The 12,103-nt window shown below is 37.6% G+C and overlaps 2 protein-coding genes across 5 annotated transcripts in view; one reads left to right on the top strand and one right to left on the bottom strand.

Moving 5' to 3' along the window:
* The window catches only part of BLOC1S6 (biogenesis of lysosomal organelles complex 1 subunit 6), a 125,656-nt gene that overhangs the window by 30,185 nt on the left and 83,368 nt on the right, over positions 1-12,103 (top strand). The gene's annotated exons all lie outside the window — the stretch shown is intronic.
* SLC30A4 (solute carrier family 30 member 4) overlaps positions 1-12,103 on the bottom strand; it is a 30,378-nt gene that overhangs the window by 14,740 nt on the left and 3,535 nt on the right. For 3 of the 4 annotated variants that reach the window (XM_053889091.1, XM_053889092.1, XM_053889090.1), the window contains exon 3: positions 6,973-7,119. In XM_053889091.1, coding sequence (XP_053745066.1) covers positions 6,973-7,119 — 147 coding nt within the window. Of the gene's footprint in view, positions 1-6,093; positions 6,629-6,972; positions 7,120-12,103 lie in introns of those variants that run through there. The other variant, XM_019442235.2, reaches the window with a different exon arrangement.

Genomic DNA, 12,103 nt, shown 5'->3' with positions numbered 1-12,103 from the left:
GGAAATGTATCATAATTTAAAATTTAAATTTAGGTAAACTTAAATTTAAAATTTAGGTAAACTTAAATTTAAAATTTAAATTTAGGTAAACTTGACTGGAAATGTATCATAAATTAAAAACTCTTGAAAGATTTTTATGGAAATTCTAGAAAACCTATTATTATAGTAGTTCTAACATATTTTGCTACTTTACACACAAATAATTAACTCACTCCACCTGACTGAAATGTAGCACTGGAAGAGGAAGGTGAGTGAATACATGTTATTATTACATCACTTAGGTCTTTTAAAATATACCCTGAATTTCACATACAGAGAATAAACAGTTTTGGTTTGAATGGCTAATAAATGGTAAGAAAAAAAAATCAAATGGGAGAAAACACAGATGATTATCAAGTTTTGACAGTACTATAAAGTGTGAAAAATGCATATTTTAACACATCTATAAATTGCCAAAACTAGAGGTTTTCAAGGTTCATATGAAAAACACTGAGTCCTTCCTTCTCTGTCCTCCAGTTATTCTCCATCATAGTACCATATTCGTTTGCTCCATAGCATTTAAATTTTTTTTTTTTAATGTTTATTCATTTTTGAGAGAGACAGACACAGCACGAGCAGGGGAGGGGCAGGGAGAGAGAGACACACACACAATCTGAAACAGGCTCCAGGCTCTGAGCTGTCAGCACAGAGCCCGACGTGGGGCTCGAACCCACAAGCTGTGAGATCATGACCAGAGCTGAAGTCGGACATTTAATCAATTGAGCCACCCAGGTGCCCCTACTTCATAGCATTTAACATAATTTATAATTATGTTGTATTTGTGTATATATTTACTGCTGGTCTCCCCAAGCTATACTACTATTCATTCAATTAACCTGTTGAGCACCGATTCAGTGAATGATTAACAATCTGCTTCAACTATGTAAACCAAACTCAACCCAAGCATACTTTGTTTTCCATGAGTGTGGCCAGATGTACTGGCCTATCATAACTGCTAACTTTTCTAATGCTATGATGCCACTAATGAATAGATTTCCTTCAAATTATATAATGTTTGTCTTTCTATTGCCTCAAAAAATTATAGCAAACATCTAAAGACAGGTTTCAGAGGTTTACAAAAATGAACAGGGAAGGAGAATGGAGACACATTGTCTCTTGTATTTCCTTTTATGCTACTACCTTCTTCCAACAAAAGATAGGAAGGAAACAGGAGGAAAATCAGTAGGCTGTGCTGGATTTGGCTAGAATTTCCAAACGTGTATTTGAATTTCAACTTAATCACAGACAGCCCTACTGCATTCAGGCTAAGGCATTTTTCAGTGGCCCACTGTTGCCACCAGAACACCAAGCTAAACTGCAAAGTTCATCTTTGGATCCTTTCAACTGCTATTCTCAATTCTATTTCCTGCCTTCTCACCACTCCCTCTACCCCACACCCAAGGTACCCAGCACTGTCAAACTGACGTTTGGCTGTCCAACATTGACCACCTCACTCATGGCTTCCTTCAGCCTTAGTAAAAACTCCCATTTCTAGGACACACCTATTCTTTTCCAGATGTTCAGGTGATATGAATTAATTCTAAGATGTGAATAATTAATAGGCATAATTCTTGTCAGGGGTGGGAGGAAGCTGTTAAAATGAATCACTAAGGAGAAGAGATGATGTTTTTTTTGCTGCATGTATGGGGGAAGAGATTTTTTAGCTGAAAACTTTCTGTTCCTTTAGCATCAGGGAATAAAATAACAAACTACACAGAATTAACATTACAACTATATACCTACCTTAGGACAACCATCATCTAGCCAGATCTGCCAAGGTCTCTGCTGAGTGGAACCACACACTGCTACACTCCTACACTGTCACTTTGCCATTAACCTAGGCTGATGATTCGCATTGCCAAAATGTAAATCTTGCTTTTTTTATTTCAAATACAGACAACTCTGCTTACTATAGTCCTTTCATATTATCTCTATCTTTATCTAAGCCATGCAGCTTCTTCAGCCCAAGAAGTGACAGAAAAGCCATAAATAAGAGTCAATTATGCTCATAATCCATAGAGAAGGATAAAAGTAGAAAGCAAGCAAGGGTTTTCACAGTTTTCTTTAGAACAGCATTTCCCCTTGTCTGGCAGATAGTGCTATTCCTCGTAAGGATTTGTAGGATTTCTCCTATAGTATGTTTCATTAAGTTCTAAGGTTTTTAACTTACAGAAAAAGAGGACATACCCACAGTCAAATAAATCCAAGCATTTAAAAATAGCTCATATAATGGTTCCTAGCCAACTCTCCCTCTTCCCACAAAAGAATTGCCAATGTAATGTAATAAAAGAAAAAAAAAGAAAAACAGAAAAACCTGAATGATTTTACACAATCTCTGAGTTCACATGAAGGAAAGGAATGTATCACCAGAATGGAACTGACTCCTGGGACGGCCACTTGCTTTTCCCCTCAAACTAAAACTACCTTTCTCTCACCTTCACTAAATGATTTTTGCTAAAATAAATTTTATATTGCCAAAAGTGCTACAAAAGACCTGAATTAAATAGTGCATCTTTAAAAACTGTTGTTTAGGGGCGCCTGGGTGGCTCAGTTGGTTAAGCATCCAAGTTCGCTCAGGTCATGATCTCATGGTTCATGGGTTCGAGCCCCATGTCAGGCTCTGTGCTGACAGCTCGAGCCTTGAGCCTGATTTGGATTCTGTGTTCCTCTCTCTCTCTCTTCCTCCCCCACTCACACTGTCTCTCTCTCAAAAATAAATAAAAGATTAAAAAAAAAATTTAAACTGTTGCTTAATCATCAGGATGAATCACCTTTCTTTTCTCCTACCTAGCTTAGACAGTTACACAAAGACAAGAATTCCAATTAGCAGGAAGGGAAGGCAGGCAATTTGGGGGCGTGGACCATTTTCAAAGATATGAAAAGTGTGGGTAAGTGTGGGCAGGGAGAAGAGGGAAGGAAAAGAAGATTGGAACTAACTTTTATTGGGAATTTACTCTGTGCCAGGTAGCAGGTTTGGTAAGTACTTATACCTTACCACCTTAATGTATTTTTTACAATTCTGCAGTGGAAGTATTATCATTCCTATTTTACAGAAAAAAAAAAAAAAAACAAACACAAAAATTTGTACTTAGATTAAATCACTCTCCAAAAGGTCTTAATAGCTAGTAAAACTGCAGATCTCCGATCTGAACCAAAGACAATTTATTCACAAAACTCTAAAAGTGGTAAAAAACAAATAGGGCTGCCCCTGACTGACACCAAGAAGAAACACTCTTTTGACTAATTTCTTACTATGTCAAAGGGATCTAGAAGTCAGTACTCAGTTATGTTATGGATCATATAAATTTTTATAGTGTAGTTTGTGAACATGACCACAGTTTCAGAATTACAGATAAATGTTTTCAAGTCCCAAATACATTAGTCCCCAAATTTCAAAAATATCCCTATTCCTAGTTTGGACACTGGTTTAATGCACCCCAAACACAATGATTTGAGGTTCATGAGCTATACTAAATAATCTGTTTCACAGTTTTCATGTCTTTATTTACTCAGCCTGACTATGCAACAATTAATAATCTCTTATACTGCACTTACATACGTTTCCATTCCTACTTCATTCATGGTCTAGGAGATACGGTTTCATAAAAAATAGCTATAAAAATGTGATAAATGCTATTAGGCATACATAAAGTGTGATGAGCAAACAAAAAGGAAATAAATTTAAGGAATGGTACTACTAATATCTGACTATCATTCACAGGCACCCACCTCTAGGTCTAGAACAGGGTACACAGTATGCTGCCTTTTGCATAAGAAAGGGTGACAGGTAACAGGATATGAACATGTATGAAAAACACATAAAGTAAGGTGGTGAGGTATATGTATATATTCTCTTGTACTTTCAAAAGGAAATGCTGGAAGGATAGGTCAGAAACAAATTTAAAATCATTACTAATAAGGAGTGGGATTAGAGGAAGGGATGAAGGGGACAGAATGAAAACAAGGCTTCTCTGAGGAAATCCTTTCTATTAGAAATTAATTGTTTATTCTTGCAACACATAAACTTTACATATTTACAAGACAGATCAACAAAGAAAAAAACCAACTCCTGTCTTACCCCCTCCCACTCCCCTGCATCAAAACAAAATTCAACGACAGTTAACACACCAGAAGGGGATTCCTTTTGCAGCGTTTTTTTAGGACCTGAATCCCCAAGACACAGGAGGCACACTACTTACAAGTGTCCAATATAAACATACGTTCTCCTACAGAACGTGAAGAGATTACTCATGAAGCAATATATTTTGTGGAACACAGGACAGCCACTGCTTTGTTTTACAGCTTTATTCAATTCTACATATCCTTGTCTTTTTAATCCTCCCCCAAAGAGAATAAGTGAAGTAAGTTCTATATCTAGATATAGCCTCATAAAATTTTGGAATGCAAAGAAGAAAATGAAGATCCCAAAAGGCCCTTCTAGTGAAGATTTGAGTCCCTCTGTACCTTTGGGAAATACTCATCTACCTAGATTTTAACAACTCTTTTTTTTTTAGATGACTTTTAAAAACTTCAGACAAAATTCATCATTTCAACAATTTAAAGTGCCCAAGTCAGTGGCTTTTAGTATAGGCACAAGGTTGTGCAACAGTTTCCCATTTATAGCCATTCAATTAATTGTGCTTGTTTTCAGCCCCAGTTCTCCCTCCTACTCATCTCTGTCCCTGGCTCTTCTTTGGAGGTCTGCTGGGCTGATCCAGCTCCTGGCTCAGTGTACTCTAGGCTACAGCTTCCCTGTTTCTTCCTCCAACCCACTCCCATCTATCTTCTAACTTCCAGAAATTTCTTGCTTATTGGTGACCCAATCCCTTGCTTCTCTTTGTTGTTTTTATTTCAAGGAACTCTCAGGAGAGACAGGAGTCAAATGCTGGTATCTAGGCCACAAGTGTGAACTTTGTACTTTTAAGGAAAAAGGAAGATTCAACTCTCCACAGAAACTTGCAGAGATAAATAGAACAGCGAGTTCTGTTTTCTCTCATGTTTTCATAGTGCGTGTTATCTATGATGAAACAAAGTGACCACCTAGAGAAACACTAAGTACTACTTTGATATCTAACAGAATTTTCATGATTATGGGTTCTTATTATATGCGGGACTTTCTATATTCTGTTATTGCATGTTTCTGGGGGAGAACTCCACTATTTTCATTAGCATTCCAAATGCTCTATAACCTAAAAGGTTAAGAGCCACAGGACAAAATGAAATGCACTCTTCCAAATAGTAGTGGAAGGTAAAAACCCCCATTCCATGATGCTGTGTTTGAGTGTAAGATCTTAAATTGAAGGCGTTTAAATCACAAGAAATTAAAGTTTGAAAATAATCTTGAAGTTGTTTAAAAGGCCCAAGGCAATCAGGTAACAAATGAGCGTATAGTATGTTGGTAAACAGTGGGGTGTGTTTTAGGAACACATCCCAATGTACGCTATGCAGTGGCTTAACAAATAACAGAAACACCTAACTCAGGGCATTAGCTCTCGTGTACAGCAAGCAGTTAAGGGGTAGGGATGCCAAATAATTTCCCAATCTGATAATCAGGATAGCTCCTTGAAATATATAGGCTTTAAGGCACAATGTCAAGTTTTACATAGAAGGCGCAGGGACTAAATTTTAAAAGACCTAGAGCTTAGTTAAGATTAGGCTAAAAAGTAACCAAGAAGGGGAAGAACTGATTGATACATTAGCAGTGTCAGTGACAGCAGATATACTGATATATTAGAGTGTCAGTGTCTCTACAAAATTAAACTACAAGTTGTTAATTCTGGTTCTTTAAGATAGGTTTTGCTGAAGCCACCTAAATGTCAATTTTTGGGTTCTAAGCAAATGACATCTGGATATATGGCATTTCACATATTAGTTCAAGTAACTGCCTTATACATATTTTAAAAATAAGTAAAAAATCTAAAAACACAGTAACACAGGAAAGAGTTGTACGGATAACAATGTATGATTTTAACTCTCAATTCTTATTTGCTCAAAATAGTAAAATAAAAATATGTGTACAGTGAAAGAAAAAAATTTTAATGACACTTGTCAACACATGGTAAAGAAGACTTTATTCAGGGAGAGGAAGCTACCAAGATAGGTTACATGACCACTGTAACAGAACTCTGCAGTGGGGGAAGAGATTGGGCTCAACGCTGAATACTGAATAAGCAAGGGGGAATTTACAGCCATGGAGCAAGGTGGGAGTCAGTGGATGGAAAATTACTAAGGGGAAACATCAGGAGTATGGGGACTCTGGCTAAACTGACATAACAGAATTCTCGCTAGACACAAGCCAGTGCAATGAGACATCACCTAGGGGATAATCCATCAGACATTAAGAGTGGGGGTGCTGTTAAATTGGCTTAGAAGGGTTTTTGCTAAAATAAGATTTTATAAGGAAGTGCACAGATGGGCTTGGGAGAAGGTTCAGGAGACTGACTAAACTTTGGTCAAGCAAATAATCTTTGTCAGCACTTACAGAATTATATTGATACAGTGGCAGCAGTGAAGGTCAGCCACACAGTATATGTTATACCTATGACAGTACTGCTTAAGATCTGGGCTACAGTAGCTTTGGTTGGAACACCTGAAGTGAAAGAAAAAAGTTAATACACATTAACAAACCCATGTAGTTTTGCCTGGTTGAATAAAATGAAGGTAAACTTTTTTTCTGATAACATCTTCAGGAAATAGGGAACAACACTTAAAGATTAATGATTACCATATAATTTTACATGTGTAAGCAGTTTAGCTGACTAGGCTGAATGTACCCTGAATATATGTATCTGAATAAATCTTGTTCATCTGTTGTCATTTGCTTTTTTCAAATAGGTTATCACCAGAAAGATTTCAGTTAATCAAAGGTTAGTTATAGTTCATTGTGGTTTTACTATAAAACTTGATAAACCAAAAGAAACTCCAATTACCTACCTAAGCGATGAAATCCAAAGGTGAATCTTTTGGTTGGAGATTTTGAGGACAGCCACAAAGCAAGCAGGGTCAGTATGATAGCACTTAGGTCAGTTAACATATGAAGTGCATCTGTCATGATTGCTAGGCTATTTGCAATGTATCCACCTTGGAGTAAGGGTGAGAGAGAAGAAGGAATACGTTAGTTAAAATAATAAACATAAGCAATCAAACCAAAAATATGTAACATCCTAGAAAACATCAACTTTCAATTAAATATTTATCCAATCACAATTAAATCAAGGTATTCTGAAATTTTATGCAGAACACTAAATATGTATATATTTTTGTGATGAAAACATCCCCTTCATGGGGCGCCTGGATGGCTCAGTTGGTTAAGTCCGAGTTCAGCTCAGGTCACGATCTCACAGTTGTGAGTTCCAGCCCCCCATCCGACTCTGCTGACAGCTCAGAGCCTGGGGCCTGCTTTGGATTCCGTTTCTCCTTCTCTCTTTGCCCCTTTCCTGCTTGCTCGCTCTCTCAAAAATAAATAAACATTAAAAACAATTAAAAAAAAGAAAATTTTCATTTCTAAGAACAGATTCTCTGAGGAGTCAATGACCTTAAAAAATTAAGTACCAATAAATTGGAGGCTAACACACAGAAATTTTTGTGGTTTAGCACTGCAGCTTTTACTCAAACTACTAATCCTATGAGACACTGAAATTAAAAACCACAATATATAAATATTACAAAAAAGGTAAACGTAGAGACTCACTTGTTGTGAGGGTTTGAACACAAAATTAAATGGAAGACATTTTTTTAATGTACATGAGTACATTAACTAATTAATACCTTAACTGATTCCCTTGGTTATAGACAGCAATGTTTCAGAAGGATTAAAGATGGTATTTAGAGTACAATTTTTAACACTGATTTTCCAGCCATTATATGTATATGTAGCATGTAAAATTCATTTCATAGATGTGTATGTGTGTGTATACATATATGTATGTTGTTCTATTATGGTGAATCAATTTTCCTAGCACCATTCATTAAATAAGCTTTTTTATGCCAAGCATTCAAACTTTTGTGTATCAGAATCACCTGGAAGATTTGTTAAACTGCAGATTGCTTGCCCCACTCCCAGAATTTCTAATTCAATAGAGCTGGATGAGGCTTGAGAATCCCTATTTTTAACATGTTCCCAAGGTGACGTCAACGCTTCTAGTCTTGGTACCTCTGAGAATCACTGTTACAATGAACTCCATGGTCAGGGTATTATGACACATAAGTGTGCTGAGCCACTGTTCCCTCTCTTTCTGGGATGAGTGTGCACAGCCAAGAGCAGCAGGACACAAGCTGGCGATCTTGAAATCACATCCATTTACTTCAGTGTGCTCTATACAAATACCAGTTTTTATGTATTCCCTTGACATTAAAAAGCTAAAATCACTAAGAGAAAGTATAACTTGGTAGTTAATAATATGAGATTTTAGACTCTCTGAAACTCTCAGCCAGTTAGTTAATACTTTTGAGCCTCAGTTTCTTTATAAAATAAAAATAATACCTCAAAGTTGTACTGTCCATTAACTTTCTGAGATGATGAAAATATTCTATGTATGCTGTCCAGTAGAGTAGACACTAGTCACATGTAACTTTTGAGCATTTGAAATATGGCTAGTGCAACTGAGGGGTTGAATTTATTTAATTTTAGTTAACATATTTAAAGAGCCATGTGTTGATAATGATCAGCAAAACTAGCAAACTAAGGACCTCTGAAAATAATCTCCTCCACAAAAGCAGGGAGAATATGTGCAAAAATGGTCCAAATCAGCTTTTTCAGAACCCTGGAAATTAACCAAAGGCTGACACAGAAAGTATTAATTCAAGGAAAATGACTGAATCTTTATAAGAACAGTGAGCTCTGTGGCATTCTAATTCACCTTGGACCCATCTCCCTCTCTCCAGCTCTGTGGTAGCCCTGAAAACCAATAAGCACAGTGAAAATCAGTCTGGCAGCCACTGCAAGGTATCAAATGGGGTTAGAGCTCCTAAAAAGCCCAATCCCAAAGAACTAGCATTATTGGATCTGTCTGGTAGTTCCCTGGAAGCCACACTAGCAAGGCTGTTTTCACTGGACTTGACTTGGGGATCTGCCCTATGCAAACCCTAAGGAAGGTTTGTCAAAAACAATCACAGGGAATTTTTCAACACTGCAGCTGCCTGAGGCAACAGATAACAAAGTGTTCCCTGTATTCTGAAATTTCACAATGATACGCCTTGGTGTGGGTTTATTTTCACCCAACTTGCTGGGTTTTTGTTGACTGTTTTAATCTGGAAATGTACACCCTTCAGTTCTGGAGAAATTTCTTAAACTATATTGTTGGTAATTTCTTTTCTTCTGCTTTCTCTATTCCTCAAACTCCTATTACTTGGAGTTTGGATTGATACACTAATTTTCTTATGTTTTTTTCTCTTTTTGCTCTACTCTCTAAGAGATTACCTTAATTCACCTTCTCTTCTAACTTTTATGAAGTTTAAAAATTTTGTTTTTATTGTTGAAAAGCTCTTTACCCTGATTTTCTTTTTTACAACAGCTCATTTTTTTCTAATCTTTTTTTTTTTTAAGTTTGTTTTGAGAGACAGTGAAAGTGGGGTAGGGGTAGGGAGAGGGGGGTACTTAGGATCGCAAGTGGGCTCTGTGCTGACAGCAGAGAGCCTGATGTGGGGTTCAAACACATGATTGTGAGATTGTAACCTGATCAGAAGTCAGACGCTCAACCAACAGAGCCACCCAGCTGCTGTAGCCTATTCTTGTTGATAAATAATCTATTTCTCTGGATAGGAATTATATTATTATATCCGACTGGCTCTTAAACAGGGTTTAACTAGCTTCCTTAGTCATCCTCTTTACCCACACTCCTAGGGGTATCTGGTGCAAACAATTCTGGGCCTACTGAGGCTTCTGAAGTGCAGTAGTTAGTTCTCAGTATGGTCCCTAGATCAGCAGTATCAGCATCCCCTGGGAACTTGTTAGAAAAGCAAATTCTCAGGCCCTATCCCAGACCTACGAAATTAGAAACTCTCCCCCAGCAATTTGTGTTTTATTTAATAAATTCTCTAGGTGTGGGGCACCTGGGTGGCTCAGTTGGTTAAGTGTCCAATTCTTGATTTCAGTTCAGGTCACGATCTTATGGGCCCTGCATCAGGTTCCACGCTGTCCGCGTAGAGCCTGCTTGGAATTCTGTCTCTCCTTCTCTCTCTGCCTCTCCTCAACTCGTGCTGTCTCTATATACATAAATAAATAAACAAACTTACAAATAAATTCTCTAGGTATTTCTGATGAATTCTGATGAATTAGGTTGCTTCTTGGCTGTCCCCAACTGCTTGCTTAGGAGCTGGCTTCCTAGGGTCTATTAAGTCAGTTACTTCTTTCATCCATCTCTAGTTTCCCAAATTTATCTTGTCTCTACTTTTCCCAATCTTTGTGGATATACATACACATACACATATGGATGGATATACGGTTTTTTGTGTGTGTGTATTTAAAATTCCCTTTATTATAGTTTAAGAGAGGCTTCAGGAGAAAATACATTTAGATACATGAGTTCATTTGCTATCTTTATCTGGAAGTCTGTTTGCATTCATTCATTCAAGCTTTTTCACTCCCAATAAAAATGCAGTTGTTAATCAATAACCATTACTAAATCCAAAGGATATTTTAGTTCTCATCTTATTAGACCTTTCAGCAGCTTCAACTTATTTCCACTTGGAAATACTCTATTTTCTGAGATTCTGGAATACCTGTTTGTCTTCTGCCTGACTTCCAAAGTTGGAGTTCCCCAAAACCTGGGTTTTCTAGGTGGTTTTTCACATTCTGATGGCATTACACACTGTATCTCTTTTTTTTTTTTTTTTTTTTTTAACATTTATTTATTTTTTGAGATAGAGAGACAGAGCATGAACGGGGGAGGAGCAGAGAGAGAGGGAGACACAGAATCAGAAGCAGGCTCCAGACTCTGGGCCATCAGCCCAGAGCCCGACGCGGGGCTCAAACTCACGGACCGCGAGATCGTGACCTGAGCTGAAGTCGGACGCTCAACCGAATGAGCCACCCAGGCGCCCCTACACACTGTATCTCTTAACTTGACCTCTCTTCTGGACTACTGACTCATATGTAACAGCTCACTAGACATCTTTACTTGGCTATTTTACATACAATTGATAATTAACATGTCTGAAACAACCCTTGAGCCGATGCCTATATCCTGCTCTGTATTTCCTCCCTGCTTCATACATGACATACATTTCCCTACACTCAGATGCTTAAATGAGAAACTTCAGAATCATTCCTGATGCTGCTCTCCCATTAATCCCCATATCTAAACCATTAGTAAGTTTTGTTAATGTTACCTCTAGAATGATTCTCAACCAGTTCATTTTTCTCCATCCACACTAATCCAAGCCATAATCATTTCTTGTCTGGACCCCTGCAATAGTTTACTTGCTTCCATTTTTGCACTCTCCAATCCATCTCCACATAAGAGCCACAACAGTATTTTAAAAAGATAAATCCCATCATGTCATTCTCCATTTAAAAGGCTCCACTGGCTTTTCGTTGTACTTATAATTAAAAACTGCACTCTTGGGGCACCTGAGTGGCTCAGTCGGTAAAGCTTCTGACTTCAGCTCGGGTCATGATCTCACGACTCGTGAGTTCGAGCCCCGCATCGGGCTCTGTGCTGACAGCTCAGAGCCTGGAGCCTGCTTCTGATACTGTCTCCCTCTCTCTGCTCCTCCCCTGTTCACTCTCTCTTTCTCTCAAAATTGAATAAACTTAAAAAAAAAACAAACTGCACTCTTAACATGGTCTATCAGAACCAACCTGACCTGGCGCTCCTGTCTCTTTTCCTTTTTTCTTACTATATTCGAGCCAAACTTGCCTTCTTTTTAGGTCCTTTTAAAAAATTGGAGGCTTTTAGGACCTTTGTACATGCTGTTCTCTTCACTTGGAAAACTCCTCTACTCCTTTTGCTTGGATAACTCCTACCATTCTTTTTTTTTGGTTTAACTATATATGGCTCATACATAAACTATGTCCCCTTGGTTACAATATCTTATACTACCTAATTTTTTTTCTTCATAACAC

Source organism: Panthera pardus, unplaced genomic scaffold, assembly GCF_024362965.1.
Source record: "Panthera pardus isolate Hobbes unplaced genomic scaffold, ASM2436296v1 HiC_scaffold_24, whole genome shotgun sequence".
NCBI classification, from domain to species: Eukaryota; Metazoa; Chordata; class Mammalia; order Carnivora; family Felidae; genus Panthera; species Panthera pardus.
The sequence above is the reverse complement of the archived record's forward strand: the minus strand, read 5'-3'. Positions and strand labels throughout refer to the sequence as shown.